The following is a 27,814-nucleotide window of genomic DNA, read 5'->3' as shown; positions in this document are numbered from 1 at the left end:
TGGCAACTTTGCCTGTTCTCTTTGTCTCTTCACAACCATACGTTCATCAATCAACTGCCAGTTCCTGTCCTGTATCCAGTGTTCTTTTTGTGTGCCTCTCCTTCGACCAATTATCTCTTCTGCGATCTCAGTCACTGCTCTTTTGAACTGCATCCACCGGTCTTGGAGTGAAGTTTCACGTTGCATTTGCTGAAATCAGTTTCTAAGTAAGTTTGTACTGTTCAGCTATGGCTTGGTCTCTTAATTTTTCAACTGCATAGGGCCGAGCTGTTTGCCGTTCTTGTTTTCTTTTAAGATGGAGCAATGCCATCAAAAGATGGTGGTCTGACCCAACATCAGCTCCACGATATACTCTCATATCTAGTAGAGCTGGTTGCCATCGTTTGCTGATGCAGAAATAGTCTATTTCATTGTTAGTGATACCATCAGGTGACCGCCATGTTTTCTTGTGGATATTCTTGTATGTGAAATAGGTGTTTCCAATGCACGAGTTATCCATGCTACAGAATAGTATTAAGTGCTCTCCACCGTCGCTCGTTTGCATTGACGATCCGTACGGGCCAATCACATGTTCCCATCCCTGTCTTGTTATCTATTTGCACGTTCATATCACCTATGAGTAACTTGATGTCATGATTGGGAACATCACTGATGGTGTCTTGTAAGAGATTGTAAAACGTGTCTTTTTCAGCTTCGTCAGTGTCCTCGGTTGGTGCATACACTTGGATGACTGTAGTTTTCGCATACCTTGACTTGAATCTTGCTGTTCACCCATCCTAAATTTGCTCTGCAAGACAATTTCAAGGAACAAGCTGCAGAATCTAAAGCTGTCTTTACAGATGCCTTCACAGGTAAAGGCTTGGGCTTTGACTTTGTTTATATTTGATCCTACTATCGTAAAAAACGAAAATACTGCAAAATATTGACCCATTGCCACGAAGAGACCGCAAAGGGGAAAGATGCAACACTTGGTCTCTCAAACGAGTGTAAGAGTTTTAAAAACTTAGAGGTTAAAATAAATAGAGCACCAGCAATGCCGTGAGTTTGCCATTTCTAACAAGGCTTCCAAGAGAGGGTACATTTATGCTCCTCCATATTACGTGAACAGGGTTAGTTATCAGAGCTGTGCAGCTGTGCCAGGCTGTAGGCTGCCTACCCTGGGGTGTCTATTTTGGAATACCTTCGTATCTCGAAACAGAAGCCCCCCACCTAAACAGCGCGCTGGAAATAGCAGATGCTTCCTTCCCGCTACCCCTCATGGTGAGAAAGTGCTTCACCTAACGCCTTATTGTGTTCCACTGTTACAGGACACCACCATGAGGGGCGGACTCGCGCTACAGGCCAGGGGCTGGAAACAACAGTGGAGACACACCTGGGCCACTACTCCAGCTCCCCCGGGAACATGGCTACAAATCCCCTCACAACAACCCAAGTGCTTCGGGAGCCCCCTGAGGCCGCTTCACCCCCTCCCCCCGCCCCAGCCGCCCAAAGCCCCCTCCCGCCCGCGGCCGCTGCTGCTGCCTGAGCCTCGCTTCGCCTCACGCACACCCCAGCGGGACCCTGGCACTAGAAGTCACACCCCGGGCCGCGACCCGGAACAGGAAACGGGGGCACCTCGTGTCCCCTGACCCCCCCCCCCAATGGAACACGGAAGGGAAGACAGGAAGCGGCTGAGGTGAGCGTGGGCTGCCGGGGAGAGAGGCAGCCGCCCGCTCGCTAAGTCAGTAGCCCGCGCGCGGCACCGCGACGCCAGGGGTGGAGAAGGCTCGGGCGGGAGCCGCTGCAGCCGCGCGCGCGCGCGCACGGGGCGGGGCCTCGCCGCTGTTTACCAAACCATCTGCGTAGCAGGTGCGTGCGCCCCCCACCCCCCGCCTTCCTTCCGACGTCGCCTGAAATAGCGCAGCCTGTGACGCGGTTCCTGAGTAAGGTGCGGGGGCGATCGGAACGTTAACTTCCCCTCCCCCCACGCAGGAGTGGGGTCTGGGGCGGGGCGGGGCGGGACGGGACTGGCCCCATGAGGGCGAGCGTGGGGTGGGGCGTTCTCATCCCGGTGCTGCTGGTGTGGGAGCTGAGATCGCCCCGCCCAGTTTATTTGCTGGGCCGGTCTCGTTCCCGCCCCGTCCGTGGCCGGTTTGCTGAGGGACGCGGGAACTGAGGCCCCGGTCTAGGACCCGCCCGAAAGGGCGTCGGCAGAGCGTTAATCCCGAGGCTGGCGCTGAACCTGGAATGCGCGCGTGGGCAGCCTCTGCCCTGCCGGGCTTCGTGCTCGTGGGGCAATTACACGCTCCCAGGAAGCTCCTGGGTGTGGGACTGGGGGGCTGTGAAACTGCAATGAGCTGTGCTCGGGTAGGGTGGAATGGGGGCCATTCACCCGCCACCTGTATTTTGTTAGTTGGGTTGCTGCTCTTCACTGGCCTGCACTCTTTAGCCGCGTCTACATGTGCCGGCTACTTCAAAGTAGCTGCGCCAACTTCGAAATAGCGCCCGCCATGTCTACACGTGTTGGGTGCTATTTCGAAGTTGACATCGACGTAAGGCGGCGAGGTGTCGAAGTCGCTATCCTCATGAGGGGATGGGAATAGCGCCCTGCTTCGAAGTTGAACGTCGAAGTAGGGCACGTGTAGACGATCCGTGTCCCGCAACATCGAAATAGCGGGGTCTGCCATGGCGGCCATCAGCTGAGGGGTTGAGAGATGCTCTGTCCAGCCCCTGCGGGGCTCTATGGTCACCGTGTGCAGCAGCCTTTAGCCCAGGGCTTCTGGCTGCTGCTGCTGCTGCTGCTGCAGCTGGGGATCCATGCTGCATGCACAGGGTCTGCAACCAGTTGTCAGCTCTGTGGATCTTGTGCTGTTTAGTGCAAGTGTGTCTGGGAGGGGCCCTTTAAGGGAGCGGCTTGCTGTTGAGTCTGCCCTGTGACCCTGTCTGCAGCTGTGCCTGGCACCCTTATTTCGATGTGGGCCACTTTGGTGTGTAGACGCTCCCCTGCAGCGCCTACTTCGATGTAGTGCTGCCCATCGTCGACGTTGAACGTTGACGGCACCAGCCCTGGAGGACGTGTAGACGTTATTCATCGAAATAGCTTATTTCGATGTCGCTACATCGAAATAAGCTATTTTGATGTAGCATTCACGTGTAGACGTAGCTTTTGTATGCTCTGCCCTGAGTTAGGGGACATAAGTTTCCCCTCCCTTGTACGGTGTAGTTGGGACCCGACTGGTCGACCTGACAAGAGAATTTGTTGGACGAGAAAAGGTTCTCAGCCACAGCTCCTAAGCGCGCCCCCCCGCCCCGCTCCAACCACCACGAGGCTGCCCCCTACTTTCTGCCATGAGGCTGCCAGGAGAAGCCCATGCTGGGGATGCAGGTCCAGCACTGAGTGGCTGTCCCTCACACTGCAGGGCTGCGGAGGAAAGCTGTCTCCAGCTCCTGCCCCGTAGAGCTGTGGAAAAATGCTGGCTCCAGCCCTGACCTTTCATAGGTTGATGTGGGCTCTGCTGCAGTGTTCCCGGCACTGCAGGGCTGTGGAGGAAAGCCGTCTCCAGTCCCTGCCCCATAGAGCTGCAGGCAAATGCTGGCTCCAGCCCTGCCTTCCCATGGGTTGCTGTGGGGATGTCAGCTCTGCTGCAGTGTCCTCCCCACCCCAGTGTTCCCACAAGGCATGTGCTGCACCCTCCTGCCCAGGTCTCTTGTCTAGTCACATCCCTGGTCCTACCAGACAAGGGATGTTGCCAGACCAGAGAGTGCCAGATTTAGGCGTTTCAACCAGTGCTTACTTACACTTGCAGGCTCAGTGCTTGTTTGAGGGTCCTGAATGCTTGGGTCTATTTTACCTTTGCCACAGGCATTGCTGCATGACCTTGGGCAAGCCATTTTGCCATCTATATGCTTCCTGTTCTTAAACAAGGTTTCCTTATTGTGCAGATGTGTGGTGAGGTTTAATATTGGTTAAATAGTACAAGATACTCAAATTGACATTACTATATAAATACAAAATGTGTGTTAAATTTATATTCGTAGTAGGTCCAATTTTCTTGCTTCACTGCTCCTCTACATCCACTTCAGTCTACCACCAAAACCAAGAAGTACAGTAATACAAACAATAATAATAATAATGGTGTCTGCAGACATTCTTGTCCTAGAAATTTATCTGTCTTTCTGCTTCAACTTTTTGCAGCTATTTATCTGTTCTAGTGGTATGTGTACACTAGGAATTAGGTTGAATTGTTAAGGTCACTTTTTAGTACCCAGTTTTGTAAAGTTGAGAGTGCATGTCCCTACTAGTGGATGAAGTTAATGGAGTGCATCCACAATACGGCGGGTAGCTTCAACTTTGTCAGCAATGCACTGTGGGTACCTGTTCCACCGTTCTTGCTGCCCCCTTGCATTCTGGATTATGCTCCCAGTGTTTGCCGAGACAAAACAGTGCCACGGGTGGTTCTGGGTATATTACATCCTCCTCCTCTCATGTTATCGCCTTTCCCTCCTACTGGAAAGCAATGGCAGACAGTGTTTTTGTGCCCTTTTTCATTGGGTATCCATGCAGACACCATTGTAAGGCTACCTTGGATGCCGTCCAGCTTCAAACTGTGGTAGCAAGTATTGTGAATGCATAACTCATCGTAGCCTAATACACGTAGAATCTAAGCAGCCGTCAGAGTGATAAAGATTCGGAAGACAACATGATCGTACATACACATATACGAAATACTGGAAAGAAGGAACCTAGAGATGCTGGATGCACTTGATGGTTTGTACACAGTGGAATGCCGGTTCTGGTGCTGTGAAACAAGCTCAGACTGACAGGACCACATTGTTACATAGCTATGGGACAATAAGCAGTGGTTACAAAACTTCCAAATGCATAAGGCCACTTTCATGGAACTTTGCAAATTTCTTTCCCCCTCCCCGGAAGTGCAGCAATAGCAGAATGGGACCTTCTCTGACAGTTCAGAAGCAATGGTTGCATGGAAGCTTGCAGCACCAAACAGCTATGGTCGGTGGGCAGTCAGTTTAGAAAGGCAAAATCTACGGTGAGGCTGCTGTGATCCAGGTAGCCAAGGCAATGAGTACCCTTCTGCTACAAAGGACTGTGACTCTGGGAAATGTGCAGGATCTAGTGGATGGTTTTGTTGCGATGGGATTCCCTAACTGCAGCAGTGCAATAGATGAATGCACATCCCTGTCTTGGCACCAGGCTGTCTTGCCACAGAATATCTGAACTGCAAGGAATACTTCTCAATACTGTTGCTTGCACTGGTGGATCACAAGGGCCATTTCACCGATGCCAGTGTGGGATGGTCTGGAAGGTTGCATGACGTGTGCACGTTTAGGATCTCTGCCCTGTTCAGAAAGCTGCTGAATGGGACTGTCTTCCCAGACTAGAAAATCACCATTGGAGACATGGAGATGCCAGTAGTGATCCTGGAAGATTCAGCTTACTCCTTGCTGCTGTGGGTTACAAAGCTAAACACAGGCAGCTTGGACCATGGTAAGGAGCAGTTCAACTACAGGCTGATCAAGTGCAGAATGGTAGTAGAATGTGCATTTGGCTGTTTAAATCCTGGTTTAGGAGGCTCCTGACTCAGTTAGACCAAGCAATAATTCCCCTCATTAGCAGCAGCCCACTGTGTACTCCATCACTTATAAGAGAGTAAGGGGGGAAATTTTCATGCCATGCTGGAGGGCTCAGGCAAATAACCTGGCCAGCAATTATAAGCAGCAAGATACTAGGGCAGTAAGGAGAGCACAATGAGGGGCACTGCTGATCAGAAAGGCTTTGAAAAACAGCTTGGTAAATGACCAAACAGTGACATGACAGTCATGTCTGCTGCTGTTAAGGAGGTGCCCCCATAAGATGTGTGCTGGCCTGTAAACCATGTAAAACTCCTTCTCCCTGCCTTGTGCAAGGCAAACACGGGCACTGTTGTATGTTTTTTTTATCTAGGGGACAAAAGGAAGCACAGAGTAGAGAAGTTCATGGGAGGGGCTTTGTAGGCAGGTAATCAAGGGAAGAGGCATTTTGCAATCACAGGTGGGGTTATGTCAGATTTCTGCCCTGAGATATATCCCTTGGAGTTGAGTGGAAGGCTGCCCGTGATCCTCTCCCATCCTTGTATTCTGGGGTACCAGCACAAAGTGGGAGGGTACAGACCATGGTGAGGAGGGTATATGGTTCCGAATGGTCTGCAAGTGGGGCTCTGTGCTCCTCTACCAGGCACCTCAGGAGCTCTGTGTGCTGCACCATGAGCTTCAGCATCTCTTGGAGCTGGAGTTCATGCTCTCTGAGCACTCTCCTCTCCTCCTGATCCACCCTTCTCTCCTCCAGCATGATTTTCCTCCATGAATTTAGTTGCGTCCTGTCTGTTTTGGTGGCTTGCATGTGGTCAAGGAACATATCTTCCTGCATTCATTTTTGCTTCTGAGCTGTGCCACTCTCACAATGGGGATGGGGCCCGTTGTAAAAGAGATCATTGTTGAAGACAGTGCAACGAAACGTAAGTGAAGGCCAGACGTTAAAGAGCTGTAAGTTTTACAAGACACAAAGTAATTTCATCAAAGAGAGTCTTTGGGAAGCAATAGGCATGTGTTACCTACAAGAACATTTTTCCTTTTAGGCATCCTTTGTTCAGTAGGTACTACAGAGAGATCTTAAGGAGTTGGTTTGCTTGACTTGGTTTGTGACGTATGCTTTCCAGCCATGTGCAGGACCATGGATCTAAAAAGGAGATTTTGCAGCTGTGCATGCTGCAAGGGTGAGGTATGGTGGCTGTTGGGGCTGTGCGGCTCTCATGGTCCCCACATGCTTCCCTTCCCTGCTTTGCTGGGACACTGAAAGTTTTCCTTCCCCTAGGAGCCCAGAGAAGGGTGGTGGCAGCAAAGCATGACTGTGCACGTTATGCTGTCCCTCTTGGTGCTGTGTGCCTCTTGCCGTTGCTGTGTTCTTCTCCTACCCCTCCATCCCCCCTTCTTTGGGACAGTGAAAGTTTCTCTTCCTCCAGAAGTCTGGGTAAGGGAGGTGGACCAGGCGTGATGGAATGTCTGGTGCTATCATCGCTTAATGCTCCTAAGTTACATGTACCTTCCCCTGCTTCCTCTAGATTGCAATGTGAGCTATCAGCCTTCTTAGAATAACACATCTTGATAAGGAATGGAAGCTGACTGAATGATGACAAAAGGCTAGTCAGTGTGCTGCACTGCTCTGTGATGCAGACACACCAGATTACTTACTGCTGGCTTGGTGTGGAAAGATATCCGATCGTGGAGGGCAGAATAAGGCAGACCTCCCCAGAAACTTTGTGAGATGGATTAAAGAATACCTGGCTGAGAGCTTTATGGAGATGTGCAGGGAGGATTCCCTCTCTGTCCCCAAACGCGTTAACAAGTTGTTCCAGGGGCGCCAGGTTGTGTAGCGACAGTGCCCGCCACAAATCACACCCAATTGCCTTAACTTAGGTGGGCTTGATTAAAAATGAGAACTTGCCAGAGGTGCCCTCCCTGTTATCAGGGTTTGGCAGCAGAATGTCCTGGGAGGAGGGGATAGCACTGAAGTTTTAAAAAAAAACATCCTGGCTTCAGTGATATCAGCTACTCCATTCACCTTTTCACTGTTCTCCTCATTCTCCTGTTTCTTATCCACTGCGTCTTCCTCGCATTTGCCAGAGGCTTACTGAGAAATGTCTCTGGAGCTATCCATGGACTGTTTGGGAACAGGGGTTGGGCCCTCCCCTAGAATCTTACGCAGCCGCTCGTAGAAGCGTTATGTTTGTGGGGATGACCCTGAGCATCCATTTGCTTCCTTTGCCTTCTAGGAGTGTGAAAGTCTGCCTGATTGCCTTCATTTCCACGTGGGACTGCTGGGCAACCCTGGTGTATCCTTTTTCCTTCATGTCCTTCCTGTGAGATTTTGGCATACATGTCTGCATTTCTTTTGCTGCTTCATAGTTCTACCAGCACAGCTTCATTTTCTCCAGCAATAAGGTCATGGGTCATCTGCATGGTCAATGTTGGAGATCCCCTGCAACCCTGGGAATTCATGGCCAGATGTGCTGCACACTGGCCAAACAGGAAACAAAATTCAAACTTTCCTGGGCCGTTTCCTGTGCACCTGGAGAGCAGCAGATCTTAAAGTGGTGGCCACAGTAGTCACATTGGGTGATTGTGGGACACCGGGAGGCAAAGAGTGTTGAATTTCACAATGCTCCCTCTGCACTACCCAAAAGTTGACATTTGGAGGCTGAATTTGGTGCTTCTCCTTATGAAAGGCTGGTGTAGCGAAACCAACCATAGGGGACCTTTCAAGTCGGCAAAACAGATCCAGTTGTGTGGACTGATAGCTAATTTAGGTTAGCAAAGTTTGATCTAATCTCCTAATGTAGACCTGGCTTAGGACACTACCTTGCAGTGTGAAAAGTGAGAGATAAGAGCCACACTGGACTTAATTCAGTATACCTAAGGCCCAGTCATGCATACTTTTGTGTGTGTTGACTGCAGTGGTGCTACTTTAAGCTAAACATTAGAGCTGGTCTGGAATTTTTGTGTTTGTTTTTTTTTGGTCAGAAAATGTCAGTTTTCTGAAGGTTTGTAGAATTGTATTTGTTTAGATGAAATGTTGTGAAGATTTCTCAAGTCCAGAATGGAGTTTTGAGACACAAAATTAACCTCACAAATAGCCAAAACCCAGAGCCCTTATCTCTGATGACAGCCAGGCTTAAGTCTGTGCTTAGAGTGGGACCTTGAATTTGAATATTCCACATCCACATTTGTGCTAATCACTAGTCTAACTGGTGGGCTGATTGCTATTCTGGGGCGGGTTGTGGTGTTGGGCTTTTTTTTTGGCCACAGAGTTTGAAAGGTGTAGCTATTGTTCCAATATAAAATCCAATCAGATGTTGAAACTTTGACATTTTACGAACTGGAATCCTTTTATTCAGGCCAACCCTGTTAAGCATGTTTAATTGTTTGCAGGATTAAAACCTACGTGTGTTTATGTGCACAGTTGTATTTAGTGATGCGTGACCCTGGGTAAAAAACTGTCACTGTTCTCCCATTGTCTGCCTGGGAATGTCCAAAGACAATATTTGGGTTTGATCCTGTACTTACCAAAGTTAATGGCAAAGCTCTTGTTGGCTTTATTAGTGCAGAATCATGCTAATTAATGAGGCTTACTGAAATCTAAATTGCTGCACTTTTAAATTACTGTGCAGTAATTGCTCGACATGTCCTGGCTTTAGGCAAGGCTTTTGTCAGCTCAGAAACACAAACATGTTAACAAACATGCAGAAACAGTTGCATGGACAGTGGCCAAACAGAGGGAAGATAATATGTACAGAACATTGAGTGGAAAAATACAAAATATTAAAACCTATGTGGACTAGAGAGTGTTTATATAAAATGTGTAAAGGTACATGTGTCTTATTGGAGAGTAAATGCATCTCCTCCAATGGTAAGAAGAGAGACTGGGGGGAGGATGAGGAGAGCAAAAATGTGCAAATTTAAAGTGATCTGAACGCAGTTTTAGTGAAAGCGAAAAGATACCTAAATAATGTAGGTTTCAAACCTAGAGTTTGTCATGCTGCTGTGTTAGCCGGTGGCTGGGTAATGTGCGATGAGGTACCAACTATGCCCTTGTTACCATCCAAGTCTTTAACTGCTAGAGCGCCGAGCTCCGTGCAGCGGACAGCCCCGGCCAGGCTGAAGGATTCCCCTGGGTCCTAAATACCCCAGTTTTTTACTGCTAGAGCAGGGAACTCCTAGCACTCTCACCTATGGCCAGGCTGTGGTAACCAAACGGTTAAAGTTCTTTTTATTGTGCCAGCTGTGTTGCAGTGACAAAGAGTAACAGCAGTCAGGCTCAGATCTTAGCTAGTTACAAGTTTATTTAAGCTACAATTATAAGCATGTGGTTACAAAAGGCTGTTGTCTGCTTCTTATATGCTAGCAGAGTACAGGTGTTAACAGGTTACGTTACAATCCAATACAAAGATATCTGTTACCATCTAACACAATGATATCTTAATACAACAACATCTAGTTACAGAGCTCTAATTCTTTATCTGTGTACACCAAAAGGAGACCTTAATGTGGGTGTATCTTACCCTCCTTGCGTCTCTCGATACCTGTGTAGCCAAGCCAGGATCGGTTACTTAATTCCGCGGAAAGACGAATACGAGGTTGGGCATCCCCAGTTGCGGACCTCGGGAGGCAGTCACCTGACCTGACCAGCAGGTAGTTGGTGGAAAGGCACTCAGAGTCAGAGTGCTGCTGGGCCCATCTTTATACCCACTGGGTGATGTATTCTCTTTTTTATTTGTGGTGCCAGATCGTACTGGTCTGTCTTTTGTGACGCCAGTTTTTGCAAGGACAATTCCTACTTAATTTGCACTTGTAAGACAGGAGATAAAGAATTTCGGAGTACAGGACATTCTTTTACAAGGGCGGAGGTTTTTCTTCTGGGATGGCTGTGTGGGCGCATCAATGCCAGCTGGGGTAATTTCCTGAGGCCCCTCCGTTAACGGTTAGCCTGCTTGCCCTGTATCTGTGTTTTCAGTTCCTCAGGGTCACGATGAGCCAGCACATCTGGGCCCCTTTAGGAAGGCATCAAAGACTGTGCTGTTTAACTGCTGTTCAGTGCCCTGTGTGCTCTGAGGCACCTTAGAGGGGAAGCAAAAGCTGGTCTGTAGTGGAGGGATTTTGTCTGGCTACATGCTGTCAAATGTATAACTGTCACGTAGTGGGCTGAGCACATTTCTGGGAATTAGCAATGCCTGAGTTTGAGTATGGCTTTGATTCTCTGTCACCGTTTCCCCATTGGTAAATTGGGGCTAAATATCTCACTCTTGTGCTAGAATAGTTACTCTAACAACACTTAGGGAGTGCTTAGACCATACAAAGTGCAGTGAGCATGCCACTTAATATTTTGTTAATTTAGCTAATTTATACAATATTAGCGGAAGAAAAAGCGATCAAATCTTGTTGGTGGCTTTATCCATATTGATCATCTCAAGATACAATTTGCTTTTTGTTTAAGAATTTCATTTGCTATTAGACATTGAAATGCATGAGCATTAACATCCTTACAGTATATGCTGAATAAGAACTATGAGGAAAGGAGTGAGCTGCTCATACGCAAAAGTGTTGGGAATGCTAGGTAATATTTAAAAGTCTTTCAAAGCTTAGTAAGGAATCTCTATCATAATTAATTTTTAAAACAAAAATATTAATTGATTGCTTTAAAAAGAGTCCTGTCTTGTGGACCATCTTGTTGCCAGTTCAATTCTGTATACATTCTATATAAATCTTTTCTCAATTAGTTATAGATATGCTTGTTCTGTATTCTATCTAAAAAACCCCTTAATTTCATTATTACTAGTTTTCCAGTGGAGATGAGTGTCCTGTGCTGAAAATGACCTCCTGGCTGGGATCTTGTGTTCGACAGCCTTGAAATCACCTTTTGTTGGCAGCCAAAGGTTGGCAACACCAAGGTTAGTACCTGAAAGTTTATTTTAGGTTTCAGTTGCAACATTATAAGGTTAATGTGGGAAACTTGGGATCTCATTTGTATTCCCATACACTAAAACGTGAACTTGGCATTTGAAGATAATGCTGGTCAATAGAAATGACTTTTTTTAGCCTGGATAGGGTTGCCAATCCTCCAGGATTGTTCTGGAGTCTCCAGGAATTAAAATTTATATCATGCCGTGAAATCTTCAGGAATATGTCCAACCAAAACTGGAAACTTTAAGTCTGCATAGTTATTGAATTTGTTGTGTTTAATGTGTGGCTTCTACTATATAGGTTTTTGGTTTATGTTTTAAGTGTAGTTGAAGCCTTTAAATGAATTTGGTAGGGACATTCCGTAGATTTTTTTAGTGCAATTTAAGATCTGGATAATGTTTATTCTGTAATGGGAGACATTTTATGGTCTAATGCAAGATTCCCAAACGTTATATAGTTGGGACCTGTTTTTTTTTCAGTACCTTTTTTCGTGGCCCAAAAATATAAATGCAAATTAAAAAAAAATGAAAAATGAATGAATTTTCACTGTTTGATATTTATTCAGAATAATAATAGTACATAATAATATAAACCTTGATATAAGATACTTAAATGCCTTACTTATTGTTATTAGCTTAATTACAATTTAACCAGTAGAATTTTAAATTGTGAAGGTTATTTATAATTTAATGAGTTGAGCATAATTCATTTATTATGTGTGTACTTTATAGCTTTTAAATAACTAAAAAGAGAACTAATGCGAAAGATGTTGTTTTGCATCACATGACGACTTTATCTCAGGAACAAAAGAAGAAAGTTTTGTCCTCCAATCCAGTTCAACATTCAGTCTATTTCTATATGTATTTTTGAAGAAAACCAAAGATAAGAAACAAGTTTCACACTTATATGTCATGACAAAAGGCATTAAGAATTTGACTGCTTTCTCAGCTAAATGTGAATATTCTTTTTACAACTCAACCAAAAATCAATCAAGGAGACTTTGTATCAAAGTTTTTTTAAAGAAGAGTCACAAGAAAGTTCAATTAATGAATCCACTTCTGATGCATTCAGTTGTAATATTTCTTCATTTTCATTGTCAACAGTCAATGGGCTCTTAATCCACATTTTACTGGCATCAATTGGAGGAAAATATTAATTAAAACTTGATGTTACCCCAAGAGATGTTCTTTGATTGCTGCAGAAATCACATATAAGATATTAGTTTCAGCACATTTTTCTTGTAATTCAATTAAAGTACAAAAAGATTTAAAGTTTCTCTTGTTAACTCATTTTGCCCATAAGCAAAGTTTTTTAATTGTTGCTTCAAATTTTTCATGAACTTCGAAAATATTAATTTTAGTACCTTGTAAATTCAGACTTAACTAATTTAAAAGACCAAACATGTCACATAAGAAAGCCACCATTGTTAACCAATCAAATTCATGAAACCTGTCTTTAAATTTAAATATAACATTGTTTGCCTGTGGAAGGTGTCAATCCAAGAATAATAACACTTCAGCCTTCATTTCAAAGAGTTGTTTCAAAACGTTTCCTTTTGATAACCATCAAACCTCACAGAGTAATAAGAGATGCTTATTTTCCACTTGCTAATTCATTGCACACAGCAGTAAAGATTCTGGAATTCAAAGGATGAGATTTTATATAATTTATAAACTTCACACATTCTTGAAGAGTGGAACTCAAAACTGATGGCGTATTTTTCACAGCTTGTGCCTCTCTGTGAATATTACAGTGCACCCACGCACAGTCTGGCGCTGGCGGCTGCTGTTTCCCGGGGCTCTGGGGGCAGGGACAGTATTCTTTTTCCGGTCCACGGACCACGTTTTGGGAAACGCTGGTCTAATGTATAAAACCAAAAATGTTCCTCTCTGTAGAAATCTTTAGTAAAAGGAGAAATATTTATGCAATTTGAAGCTGCACAGTTTGTGATGGTGGTGTATACTGGCGCCTTTTGAAGCCCCCTGCTGGACGCCTCGGTCCTGCCATACCCTTCCCAGAAGCAGTGAGAGTGCATCCTCCAAGCCTGTGTACAGAGGCTGCAGGGAAGCAGCCAGTCACAGTGGGGCAGGCTCAGCTTAAGGGAGCTGTAGGGCATCAGCAGCACAGTTATTCACTGGGACCAGAAGGATGAGGCAGGCTTGGAAGGGTGTGAAACTCTCGAACTGAGGAGGCCTGTGAGAGACCTTGCTCAAGCAGGGAACAGACAGAGCACTTCAGCCCTGAGGTAAGGGGTGCAGTAGAAGGGGCGACATGGGAATTGGCCCAGGCAATAGCAGTATCGACTATTAAAGGAGCATGTGGCTACTATTTATAGAGACCCTGGGTCACGACCCAGGACCACAGATCCCCCCAGTGCCCACTAAGAGTGGCCAAAATTTCATTTAAAGACTGAGGTGAAAAGCAGGACTTAAAAGAGTTTCTAGGAAAGAAGCACTTCTCTATAACACGGAAGGAACAAAGCTAAAGCTGCCACAGAAGGGGCAGAGAGCTGAACCTTAGAGACAGGGCAGTAGACATTACCAAAGTCGCAAGGACAGGCTGTGTTGGACCTTTGATCTTGAATGTGTTTGTTTATTCATGTGTGTGATTGTGAAGCTGAGCCACCGAACACCTGCCTAACAAGGGCAGCAGCCAGCAGAGGGCACCTTGAAAAAAGAGAGTGCAGGTTTGTGCCTACCCAACAGAAGGCACTCACAAGAAGTGAGGGTGCACTATCACAATGACCAGAGCACTAGATTTTTGGGGGTGGTTTTTTTCTTTCCTGGCAGATAATTTTCTTCTGAATAAACTGGCCTGGTGAACACAAAGCTCACATCTGCAGCTTGGCAGATTGGAGCTGGTTCAGAAATGTTATGCAGTGGTTGGGCCCTAGGGTGGATAGTATGGGGCATTTATAGAGTAATCTAATGAAATGGGAGTTAGTTTTGATCATTGTTGCCTCCTTCTTAAGGTGGCACAGTGGCAGTTCGTGCCTGGTATGCAACGCTGGCCCAATAACACACCGAGAGTGGAAGAAGAATCTTTATTTGGCATGCCAAGTAAGGCGCAGGGGGATCTCTCCTCAAAGCCTGCGCACCTTGGAACAAGAAGTGAGCAATACTTATACCTCTCTCCTCCTTTGTTCACCCCCCTCCCAATAAACCAGAGGAGAGTTTCTCATACTCCCTTTATCCATTCCTCCAGCTCAAACTGAATTCCTACTGCTCATATGACATTCCGCTCTGGTAATTCCCTATTAATCAGGAGGTAAAGTACCAATAGATTATTAACAGAATGTAAGTTACAGGGAGGTAGAGTTATTCAGTCGTATAGAACATGAACAGGATTTCAGTAACAAAACAATGCTGAATTTCATGAGAAAATTAAGGAGGATTCACTAACAATGCTAAATACAATATTGAACCTCATGGGAACATCAGTAAGCATTCATTTACAAAACAATGTTTCTATGAGTACAGAATATAACAACGTTTCCCCTGCCAACATCATGAAGGCTCAGTTGAGATTAAATTATAATCCTTACCTGAAACAGTATTATGTTTTCGCAGTGATATCATTTTCTTGGGGCTCAGCCAGGCTGATACTGAGGATGTGGATAAAAGCCAAGACATGCTTTTCATATCTGTTTTCAGTGGGTTTTATATTTGGTTTACAGATGTTTGACAGGAGCAAGCCGACTGATGAAGCCTCTGCTGCTTCAGGACAAGGTAAGCGACGTAATTATTCAAACAAAAATACAGGTTGAACCTCTCTAGTCTATCACCCTTAGCACTTGACTGGTGCCAGATGAGAATTTGCTGAATGATGGGAGGTCAATATTATCTAGCAGTGTTAGTAACACTTCCACTGCTTATTTGGCTCATTGAAAATGGGTAAATTAGAGCTAAATAACAACACAGAATACTGAAAGCCAGTACTCGTGGTGGTAAACAAACTTTGTGGGACCACAGGAAACTTGGCCACAGTCATGAAAAGAGAACATCTGGCTAATGGAAATCATGCTGGACCATGGATTTTGCCAGACGAGAGTGCACTAGATGAGAGAGATTAAATTTGTACTAACATGAAAGATAAAGTTTCTGCTTTAACTGTAAAAATAGGCATCAATTCCCTTTTATCTTTCAGGTGGGTTAATACTTTTTCATTTTCTGTTCCAAATTCATAGACATCTAGACATTAAGGATAGAAGAGATATCATTTAAATAAGGGGGGGGGAACCTTACTCACAATAAAAGTCAATTATAGGCCACACGTAGCTCTCTGGGAAAGCATGGAGGCTCTGAGCTTCCCTGCCTGGCAGAGTGAGCCAGCATTCACAGTTCTTGCCCCCCGGGGAAGAGAGGACAGAAGTGAGGGTTTCAGGGTGTGTGGGAGGGGATGGGCTCCAGAAGGGGTGTGGACACTGGGGTAGGGATGACAATTTTAGAGTGAGAGAAGGGACTTAGAGCTGGGCCAGGGTTAGATTCCAGGTGTGGAGCAGGGGAGGGGATTGGGGTGCAGGAAGGTTTGCTGCCAGGGATGTGGGCTTCTGGGGTTAGTTTTCCCTATAAACTGATTGTCTAGGAGGCTGCTTAGGAGACATTCAGGTGCTGCCCAGCTGTTGAGCAGAGTGCCAACACCTGGCAGCATCTGCTTATGTGGTTGTGCACATCCACCCATGCCTAGGTGCATATAACAAAATTTATTCCTCCCGTGAATGGAAAAAAATTAGAGGGAACATTGGTGGGGGTGCAGAGACCGAGAAAGAGTTAAGGTACGGGAGGGGGATCTAATCTGGGGTGGGGAGTCTGGAGTGGGAGTGCAGGGTCTCAAAGGGAGTTGGATGTGGGAGGGGGCAGTCTAACCTGGGGGAGGTTCGGGGTGCGGGCTCCAGGTGGGTGACACTTACCTTCTGTGGCTCCTGGTCATCAGTACAACAGTGATAAGGAAGGCTCCCTGCCTTCCCTGGTCCTGCGCCGCTCCTGGAAGCAGATCCCATGTCCAGCCCCTGGGTGGAGGGCTCAGGGAGCTCTGTGGTGCATGCCTTCTGTGCAGATAGGCTCTGTTCCCTCAGTTCTCAGGTCATGGGTAGCAGGTGGAACTTCCTTCATCTCTACAGGCCTCAGGGATATACCAGGACTTCTGGTGTGAAGTGTAGAGATTTCTATGGGCTGGATGAAATTAACCAGCTGGCCAGATCGATCGCATGGGGTGAGCTTTCTCACCCTTGTTTAAATTATTCATTTAACCTCCTTGTGGATGCAAGTCAATTGTTTTGTAGTGAACTGTTAAACAACTACTGCATTTTATTCTAGAGGCCTGCATTATCGTATCAGGTGAAGTTATTTGTACGTAGGGCTTAACCTTCATTCCAGTTAATTCAATGGAATAATTCCAAAAGACATCAACTGTGTAAAGATAATGCATATATATGCAGTTCTTTGGGGGTGACTCATTCTACATAAATGCAAGTTTTTCTAAATTTAATCAGTTACGCGTTTATCCTCCTTTGAAAGTGTTATTTTTGGCACTGATAACTCAATGAGAACAGCTAACTGTTGAGGTAATGCTGACCGTTTTTGATTTCTTCTACCTGGTTTTTGATCTTTGCTTTTTTTTTTTTTTTTTTTTTTAAATAGGTACAGAAAGACGAGGTATTGAGAGCTCCCTACAACAGGAAAGCAGTAGCAGGTGAATTAGATTATATAATTATCAAACTTTATTGCTTACACTAAAACTAGGGAGAATCTAATTTTTTACCCCATACACTAAACCTACAGTTGAAAATATTAGATCACTAATGTTTGTGTAGAGAGATCCTTAAATGTGTATATGGCTGCTGTGCTCAAAGGTCACTCGCCAATAGCAGCAGTGATATTGTAGACCGATATATTTCGTTTTTGGCTTCAGAATTCCAGAGAAACTGGGGGTGGCGGGGGAGGAGAAAAAAGCGGCCAACTTGCCCAAAATTGTATTTCAGTATTAGCAAATGGACCTGGCGCTGCTCAGGTATTTAAGTGAAGGAAGGTGGGCATTTTTTCTGTCTGGAAAATAAAAGGAAAATGTAGCTGGTTTATGCAAGTAATTGCCTTTGGAAAGCAAAGGAAAAACCTATATTAATAAAAGTTTGTGATTCAAAGATTACATAGAACTTGTTGGTAGACAACATTTGCAGCCGTTCTGCCTTTTGCTGGAATAAATAGAGGGAGTAGGCCAGTGTTGGGGTGTGGGTGGACTGACGGGGGCGGGGGGGAAGAATTGTGGGGTCAGGGGAGGAGGTGGAGTGTTCTGTAGTGAGGGCATGGGATTGGGGGAAGGGAGAGGGCTTGTGTGGTGGGGCAGAGGGTAGGGTGGGGGTGGATAAGGGAGGGCAGGAGCACGGAGGCTCACGGTGGAGTGGGGTTTCTGGAATGAGGGCAGAGTGGTGGGAGCTTAGCACAGAATTTGGTGTGAGTGAGTGGGGGTCTGGTCTGGGTAGGGGATGGGGTGTAGATATGACAGCAGGGGTTTTGGTGTGAAGTGGCTTAGGGCAGGAGAGGAGTGTGGTACAGTGAGAGAACGGGGCTGGGGACTAAGGGTTTTGTGGAAGGGGCTCAGAGGCAGTATTGGGGTTTGGGGGCAGGCCGTGGCCAGGGAGTAGAGGTGGAGGAGTGAAGGGGCTGGGAGAGTGTGGGGGTATAGTGGAAGGGATGGGGTGGGTGGGGTTGAGAGCACAGTGTTTGGTGTCAGGGCACAGCGTGGGGGGGTGCAGACGCTGAAGTAGGGTTTTGTTGTGGGGTGGGGCAGGGCAGGGGAGGGACGTTCGTGGAGTGAGGGCAGGGCATTAAGGACAGAGAGTTGGGTGTGTGAGGAGGGTCAGGGCAGGGGTAAGGGGGTTGCAGAGCCAGGGGCTTATAGCAGGGAATTAGGAGGCTTCAGGAGGCTTAAAGGGGGTGGCCATAGTGGCAGAGGTGGAGCTGGTCTGTGATGGGGGGTGGGGTAGGGCTGTGCTTCTCAACCCTGGCACCTCCTTACGAGGGGGTCTGGGTCCCTGTTCCTGGCCTCAGCAGAAGGGATTGCAGATATTTTCCAAGGCCTCATCCCAGCTGCATTTGGGCCGGGTGTGGGTGGGCCGTGGCTACATCCATGTTTTTTTTCATAGCCCGCAGCCCAGTGGGAGCTTGAGGGCTGGGAAAGAGCCATGGCCCTGGCACAGCAGCAGTGATTGGACTAGCGCAGTTTTCCCTTCATGAGCCGGGGGGGGCGGGAGTGGCAAAGCTGAGATTTATGATTGCAGCCTCTGGGGTGTAATTGTTTGTTGGGGTGAGTTGCTGGGGAGGGCATTGGGGGCCCTTTTACACAGCGCTGTGGCTGAACGCTGGTGCGGACAAGGTTGGTTTGAGGGGCACTTACCTCTTCCGGCTCGGTTGAGAGCCCTGTCTCCATGTGACCACTATTTTCCTGCTGTGTTTTCCCACAGTGGTCACTCTGCAGTATGGCTGTTCCCTGTGCTCACTGCCCCCAGTGTTGAGTCTGAAGTATTTTGTTCCTCCTGTCCACATGGGAAAACCTGGGATTTCAGATGTTTGACACTTAACAGGCACAACTTGTTTAAGCTGGGCTACGAGGCAGCTGCATTCCAAATTTTGTGGTTATAGCTCTTAAGATTTAAGAGTAATTTTTGGACAGATGTGGCACTAACAGGCAGACAGATGCACTCTAAAATATAGAATAGATTAGCAGAAGGTTTAAATATGACTTCAACTTCTGTCATGTTCTCTGATATTATTTATTTATTTAAAGCACGTAGACCACCCATGGTTTCTGATGGCATTTACCTGTAGCTACATAAAAAGATTCTTGAATTTTTAAAAGTGCTTCCTAGTGATAATTTTATATAGAAATGTCGATATTGTCGAGGTGAAGCTGTTTTATTTCTGAAGTTTTAAAAAAAAATTCTTTTTACTCTACTTCTGCCTCCCATGCTCCCCCGCTCCTGCAATCATTTAGCTTATGCCATCTTTTTGCTCTCATTCCCTCTTCTCTTCTCTACTGTCCTTTCCAGTTTAATTCTCATGTCCATCTGGACCTCTTCTGTCTTCATTTTCAGTTCAAACCTCCAGTCTGTCTCCTTTGTTTATAACTGTTGCATCGTTGCTGACTCTGTTCTCTTTTCTCGTATTTTTCAGGTCTGTAGATTTGTCTGTCACTTCCTCTGCAGGGTTTCAGTGCTTAAAAATTCTTATTGAGGCCTTCATTTTCTTTTGCTTGGACTTTAGTTGTTCCCCTCTCTTGGCCCACCCCCATCCCAACTTCTTTTCTCCAACACGTGCATCTTTAAACAAACAACCAAAAATGTCACTCCTTTTCTTCTAAGCAGCTTCTAAGCAACCTGAGGAACTAGTAAATGGGAGCAGCAAGGGAGTTTCATGAGGGAGTTTTCATCAAGAGTGTGTAGACAGACAGATTCTAAACAGGTCATGGCTATACTAATGAGCTTACAACAGCACAGCAGTACTGATGCAACTGAGCCACTGTAAGCTCACTTGTGGACCCGATGGAAGAGAGCTTTCCTGTTAACATAATAAAACCACCTCAGCAATGAGACAACTAAGTGGAGACATGATACTGGTCTGTAAAATCATGAATAGTGTGGAGAAGCTGCACAGCAAATCAGGTCACCCTATGAAGTTTGTAGGCAGGAGGTATAAAACAAAAGAAAATATTTCCTCATACACAGTCAACTTGTGGTACTTGTTGCCAGGCAATATTTTGAAGGCCAAAACTGTAACTGGATTAAAAAAAGAATTGGGTTTCTCGAAGACATGTCCAGCAATGGCTATTAACTGAAATGGTCAGGCATGCAACTCCATGATTAGAGTTCTTATGGACTCCCATCTGCCAGAAGTTGGGATTAAACTGCAAAGGATGGGTCACTCAAAATTGCCATGTACTGTTTGTTTTCTCAGACACTGGCCAGTGTCAGAGGACAGCCTACTAGGCTAGGTGGGCCTTTGGTCTCATCTAGTATGCCCATGTTTATGTTCTCTTACGCTCCTTAAATAACTCCACTGGCTTCCTATTCGTTGTACAGTTCAGTGCAAAATTGTCTTCCTTTTATTTAAAATCCTTCAAGGGCTTACTAAAGCTTATGCTGTGGGACCGTGTTGTCGTCTTTCCCTTTGCACTGGCTGCCTCTGTTACTTGCAGCACATTTTTGCCACTGTTACTGTCAGAACCCCTCTGCACTGGAATTCTGATACTGCTTCTCTTCATCAAGGCTCCATCTCGTTTCACTCTTTCCTGAAAATGTATCTTTCCCCATTTCTGTTATCTTGTGATTTCACCTTTGCTGTTTTTTAACTCCTTAAGCCAGGGCTTTTCATTTTTTTTTGGTTTGGCCCACATTACGTGTAAGTAGAGATTTTTGTCTGGTGGACACTGTCCTTTCCTCTTCATGGCTCTTTATCTTCACTCCCCCTTCTCTCCACATTTTCTCCTCTTCTCTTCTTTATCCATTCACCTGACCATTTTAGAAAAAATCTTTTCAAGATGCTTGTTGCCATTTCTGCAAATTAAAAGTGAACTACATGTATTCACAGACAGCAGTAGCAAGATAGCAATTCAGCACAGAATTAATTTTTTAAACTAATGATTTCTACATTTTTTCCTCCTCCTACAAAGCTATGTCTTTTGCAGTCCTTTTTTCCCTCCTCCCAATAGTGTTCCTATTCTTCAAGAGAAGCATGGCTTTCACTTCCCACAGCATGGCAGTCATCTTGACATGTACATCTAAATCGTATCAACTTTCTTGACATTTATGTGATGGAAAGTATTCAGGAGTTCGTTTAATCTGCTTCATTTAAAAATGTCTTTATTTTAAAAACATCTTTTGTGATCTGGCAGCATCAGCATTTAAGATTCTTCATAGTTATTTTTGGATGATTGTTTCATCTCTTCTTGTCTTTTAATAATTTTTATTATTATAATCTCTGGCCAATACTGTGTAAAAATAGTGGTGTTCTGACTGTAAACTCTTTCAGGTCCCTCAGAAATCTGCACCGTTCTTTAGGTTCTGTAAGTCAGAGTGCTTTCTAATGGTAATTTCTGTAGCATTTGCAAACTTTTTGCAGATGTTCCATGCAGTATTTGGAAGGAGGAGATTCCTTTTTTATTGTATCCATAATATCACAAATACTTGAGAAAGCATGGTGAATTGTTGCTCTAAATGACTAGTCTCTTTTTAGGTTTACATATGATATTCCAGAAGAAGTTTGACGTTTCAGCCGTGTGAATGGATTTTAAGCTCTGCACCATGAATACATCTAACTAATTATGCTTGAATATGAAAAAAAAATACATTGTAAATAATATAAGTGTTAGGCTGGGTCTACACGGCGGTCCCCCCAGTGCTGCTGCTGGCAGAGCTATGCAAAATGAGCTGCTTGGGATTGCAAATGGCGTGCCATTTACATACTCCCAAAGCTCATTACCATAGCTCCGCGAGAGTTCTGTGTCAGCAGAAGGGGGTTCTGGCACTGCAGAGACTGTGTGGACATGCCTTTGCTGGGTAAACCCCCCTCTGTTGCCAGTCCCTTGTGTCTCAAACATTTGAGGCATGAGGGACTGTCAACAGAGGGAGGTTTAGCCGCCAGAGGCATGTCCACATGGCCTCTGTGGTGCTGGCACCCCCTTCTGCTGACGTACAACTTTCGTGGGGCTATGGTAATGAGCTTTGGGAGTATGCAAATGGCACACTATTTGCAATCCCAGGAAGCTTCTTTTGCATAGTTCTGCCAGCAGCGGCACTGGGGGGGGGAGCACCGTGTAGACATAACCTTAAAGTTTTGTTAACCACTTGAAATAATAAAGCACTGCATTTGTAAGTCTGATTTTTTTTTCCCCTCCCCCAATGAAAACTACTAGTAATATCAGTAAACATTTCTTCTGTCATTGTTAGCATACGAGAGACAGAGCAGGCTGGACCTGCATTATCCAGTGGGCAAAATAGACAAGGCTATTGCAACTGCTGCCATGTACACTACAGCAATCTTGAACAGGTAAGATGTGTAGTGGAGTAGGAAATTGGAAACCTCACCTGTTTTTCATTTGGTAGTTCTTACATCGTGTCCTGTGCTGAGAAAGTTGAAATAATAGGCACTTAATAATATTGGTCAACCAGCTTGTTTGATTATGTCAGCCACTCATACTGTACATCTCTTTTTTTTTTTTTTTTAAGTCAATAAGTTGATCACTTTTTCTACTATGGATGGTTGCATAATAGGAATACCTTAATATCTGAGCAACTCTCAGATTTTTAAACACATAAGTATCAAGTTTCTCTCTTTTTTTTTTCTTCCTTAGGTGGTAGAAATTGCTTGATTAGTTTGTGGGCTTTTGTTTTAAAATATGTATGTATGTGTATGTATGAAAGAGAGCGAGAGAGAGAAGCTGACTGAAGGAAAGCTGTCAAAGAAATGAGTTTTGAATTTACTTCTTCTGAAATTGGTGAGGCCCCAGGCCACTCTTTTCTGACTTTGGTACCACCATCTTAGTTCAGCTCCTGTGCTACATATGTGGACTGTTGGTAGACGGTTTCATTATGTGGAGCAAATCTATCACAGTTGTAGAGTGACAGGTCATCTGTCAAGTAACTTGTAGACAAGGAACTCTATTCCTTGAATTCAGCTCTGTGTTTAATGGGGAGCCAAGTGCAGAGAGTAGAATCTTGCTGAGCTTACAGGCTGCTTCATTTTTCACCTATAAAGCTTGAAGACAAGGGAGATGTCTTCATTCTTAAGATCACTGTTGAATATCAGGTAACAGTATGAATATGTTCAATATCAAAACTGCATTGCATAGCCCAAGGATATGAGTATTTGAGATTCTTTTCCATTTCTTTAACTGTGCCTTGGTCTTGAAAGTGTTTGTTGTCTTTGTGGTAATCAAATAACAGAAATCTGATTTTGTCTTCATCTGGCTCTTCATTGAACTACGGATAATATAAAGGATTTGGGTTTGTATTTCCTGAATATAGGAAATACAAGAAGTTATTTTTCCCATCATCATTTGTATACTGTGTACCAAGCACAAAAGGTGATATAAAGACTTATGCTCTGTGCTGGAAGATGTTAATTGTGCTTCAGTTCGTCAAGGTGTTTTAACACATGGCTAACTTTGAGTACGAGTCGTCCTAAGTTAGGTATGTGCTGAAGCACCTTCATGAGTTAGGCCCTTAAAGAGTAGAATAGGAGGCAAATTATTTTTCAGTGTTTTTCACTGCAACATGGATAATTTGGAACTTAGGAAGTTAAACCCACCTTCGTGGATGTGTCCCTCAGACAGTCAGGGCATCAAACCAGTGGTCTCTTTTCTGTCTTTTCAGCATGTTTTCAGCTCTCAGCACAGACATTTCAGCGTGTACTGCAGGAATCGCACAGGTACCACTAGTCTGATGGAGCGTTTCCTGCAAGATGTTCTGCAGCATCATCCCCACAGATACTATGACGACAGGTATAATGAACAGTTTGTTTTTATCTGTGTTGGTACAATACATATGTGATTCAGCATAGCTGTAGAAATACAAAACTTCAGCTACATTCTGACCATTTTAAGGTAGGAATTTTCACACTGAAGGCAACTTAAGAGAATGTTTACAAAGAAGGAATAGATATGGCTAGTATTTATGAAGTCCCATGCATTTATTTCAGACCTTTGTTCTATCTTTTCAAATAACTTCATATGTTCTGGCAGCATCAGAGCATGCACAATGGATAAAAATCAATGACATAAAAGAAAAAAACATTTAAAACTGAACTTTTTGATTTATATAGGCCAACAATTTAAATCAGATTATTTTATTTAAATCAGTTTACTGTTAAAAGTCATCAATAAAATACTTAATTTCTCAAGTAAAAATAACAGTTACAATTAAATCTCATCACTAACAAGCTGAACCTACACTTTGTCTCATAAAAATGAATTAATGGTTCTACTCTGTCGAGCCTAACTACGTGCTCTTGCTTCTTGAAAGTTCTGGGCATTCAGTTTCTATTTCTCAGCAGACTAAAGCCATGTGGGCAAAAAAGCCCATATGAGCTTCATTGGATTTTTGTTGTGTGCTTATGTAGTCATGGAGCACAGAGGAATGAGTTAAGACATTGTAGTAAAGAGAGAGAGGCTATACGTAGGAAAGGATGGAGGCAGTGTAGAAAGGAACAGTGGAACAAACTGGAAAGGAAAAGGGAGAGCATTCAGTACACACACAGCTTCCTATATTCCCCCACATTTTTGTCACAGAAGAACTCTCTTGGCTTCTTGGTGTAAGAGAAAGACCCTGAGTGTAAAAGAGAGACTGTATCTGGGAATATTTTGATGAAATTTGTTCCCTGCATAAAAAAGGAAAAAGTGGCAAGTGTAAACCAGTGCAAGAAGACCATGCCTAGTTGCAAGAATGAAACATCATAAGGAAAACTGCTTATTGGTAGAAAATTATGTGGAAGAAGATATGGATACGCCTGAAGAACAGTGTGGATCAGCTGGTTAGTAACTTAAATAATTCACTTTGCAATGCATCAGTATTTAAGACTCTCTCTAACCCAGGGAGGTGGAGTCAAGAATTAGTTTAAGCCAAGTATGCAAAAGAGCCCCTATAGTGTCCCAGAAAATTAACACCCTGGTTCAGATCATATGTTAATATGTTGAATTTGAATATGAAAGAGAGTTCAGCAGTCTGTCTTTCCAAAGTGGGCCATTCTGTTAATGACTTAAGAGTTTCCATCTTATTGAAGAAGAATTTTCACACTGCTTTGGAAAGAGAGACTGCTGAACTCTCTTTCATATTCAAATTTGACACATTAACACGTGGTTTGAACCGGGATGCAAATTTTCTGGGACACTATAGGGGTTCTTTGCACACTTGGCTTAATCTAATTCTGGACTACTCCCCCTCCCCCGCAGCCCTCTGCTCTCTGATTTGCTCACGTTGATAATTTTTTTTTTCTGATTTGTCAACCTTGATTACTATTTTTGGTTCTCTATATGTCTTAAATATTGAGTCTGTTCTGGTATGGCTGTGGTCTGAAGAAGTGGGTCTGTTCCACGAAAGCTCACCTAATAAATTATTTTGCTAGTCTTTGAAGTGCTACTTTACTGCTTTTTTGTTTTGATTTTTTAAATTTGTTTCAGGATCCCAATTAAGCACAAAAGACTTTGACTGTCTATTTGCAAAAACTTCAGAGTCTTCACTTGGTACTTTTAGCAGCAGTGCTACAACTGAACATATTTCAGACAGCAAAGTATCGGTAACAAGCAAAAGATTTCAGTCATCCAGTAAAGCAACTGGTAGGTGGATTTGTAGTACAGACCACAAAGTACCAATTAAGCACCATTGGTGGAAAAGATTGCTCACTTCATTCATGCCACAAACTCTCCTTTTAACATAGTTAACAATAAACATTTCATTGTCATGGTTGTCTCCTTATGGCAAGGCTACGCTTCATTTGGTAGAGGAGACATTGATGGAAAGTTGCTAAATAGAGTGTATGAGAAGAAATATGAACAGTGTGCAAGAAATACTGAGGGGAAATTTGCCAGTTTGAACCTTGATGGGTGGAACAGTGAACACAGTAATCCAAGAATATGTGCCTGTGTCACAACAGAAGATGGGGCTGGATATCTTTCAGAAATAATAGATAAATTGAGAAGCGCCTACAGAACAGAATATTTAATAGAAGTGGCAGTGAAAGCTGTAATAAACAGTGAACAAAAATTCAACTGTAACATGCACAGTTTTGTTACATACAATGCTGCACACATGGCAAATATGAGAAGGTACTTAGAAGAAAAAATGAAAGGATGTTCCTTAATAACATATACCTGCAATACCCATTTAATGTCTCTCTTAAGCTAAATCCTAAATATGTAGTCTCCCAGAATAAAAGAAAACATCGAAGATGCAAAATACTTCTGTAACAACCGATTTGTCAGTGTCACTGAAAAGTGCAAGAGCATCCAAATTAATTCTCCCTGAAGGTGTACGATGGAATTCGGTGGTTGATTGTTTTGAACAATTTATTAAAAACTGGCCTATTCTTATAACATTTTTTAAAGCAAATCATGATAAAATAACTGAAAGTATCTCATCCAAAGTGGATTAACATTGGATTAAAGAGGAATGTAGAGGATATGCTCAGTATACTGAAGCCTGTATCCACAGCCTTAAACAAACTTTAGTATCAGCAGCAATTTCTCTGTCGAAATTTAGAAGGCACTTCAGGAGATATTGATTGAAAAATATCTCGCTAAAAAGAAAAACTCTACCAGTTCAATAAATTCTTCCATATCCGGCAGCCCCGGCACTGGGAGTTTGCCAGATAGTAAGTATTCTGGATAATAGAGAGGTATACCTAGTAATGCATAACACGGAAGATAAATAAAATTAGATGTTAAGAAACAAACAAAAACATATTCAGAGTACATTATTTGCCAACAACAGTAGTGTTGTACACGATAAATTTGTACTGTATTGCTGTATTTATTTGTATTTACTTTCACTATACTGTACTTATGGAAAATGTGACAAAAATTTACTTATGGTTAAAATGCCAGGTATTTGAGAGTTCTGGATAATAGAATGCCTGATATGAAAGAGTTTACTGTAATAAAGAAGTGAATGGATCAGCACTAACTCCACCTCACTTTCTTGTTAACATTCTTGACCCCAGATCTAAAGGTAGATGCCTAACTTTTGAAGAAGATGCTGCTGCCATGACATGAATATCTCGAAATCACTCCTCAGTTATGCCAGTTATAATAAATTTCAGGACCGGGGCTAAACGATTTAATCAGTGCACTTTACTGATGATGTTTTGAATGAAATCTGCCCTCTGTATTGGTGAAAAACTTTAGCCAGGCACCTTGAGACAGAGTTCCTTCAGTTGGTAAGCCAACTTTTTATAATTCACTCAAGCCAGGAAATAGGCCAGGAGTCGAAAAAGTGGTAAAACTCATCTTTTTGGTTCTGTCTGTGAATCAAAATAGCTACTGGAATGGGGAAGATGGGAGTTAGTTGTAGAAATTCAAAGGACACTATATTTAGTTTGTGATGACTGGTGTGATGAGCTAATGAAATTTGAAAATTTTAAGAAAAGAAAGTTGGACAGCTGTCAGCCATCAATTCAGGAGGCTTCTACAATTGCAAATACTTCTGTAACATTTTAAGTTTTATTTTAATAAAACGTCAGTGCTGTTGTGTTTTTTGTATGATGTAGTTCATGCCATAACTACTGTACTGCTTCTGCATTGGCACTTTGAGACAGGTAGTCAATATTTGGTACTATTT

At 43.9% G+C, this 27,814-nt stretch overlaps 1 protein-coding gene across 17 annotated transcripts in view; it reads left to right on the top strand.

The window, feature by feature from the left end:
- Positions 1–1,649: 1,649 nt before the first annotated feature.
- The window catches only part of ZDBF2 (zinc finger DBF-type containing 2), a 40,616-nt gene continuing 14,451 nt past the window's right edge, over positions 1,650–27,814 (top strand). The window contains exons 1-8 of one of the 17 annotated variants that reach the window (XM_075001099.1): positions 1,686–1,848; positions 7,809–7,868; positions 11,369–11,480; positions 14,465–14,603; positions 15,170–15,221; positions 17,133–17,184; positions 22,433–22,532; positions 23,858–23,985. In XM_075001099.1, coding sequence (XP_074857200.1) covers positions 15,170–15,221; positions 17,133–17,184; positions 22,433–22,532; positions 23,858–23,985 — 332 coding nt within the window. In that variant the 5' untranslated portion in view covers positions 1,686–1,848; positions 7,809–7,868; positions 11,369–11,480; positions 14,465–14,603. The other 16 variants (XM_075001090.1, XM_075001091.1, XM_075001087.1 and 13 more) reach the window with 16 other exon arrangements.

This window comes from Carettochelys insculpta, chromosome 8, assembly GCF_033958435.1.
Source record: "Carettochelys insculpta isolate YL-2023 chromosome 8, ASM3395843v1, whole genome shotgun sequence".
NCBI lineage: Eukaryota > Metazoa > Chordata > Testudines > Carettochelyidae > Carettochelys > Carettochelys insculpta.
This window is presented reverse-complemented; position numbering and strand designations above follow the sequence as displayed.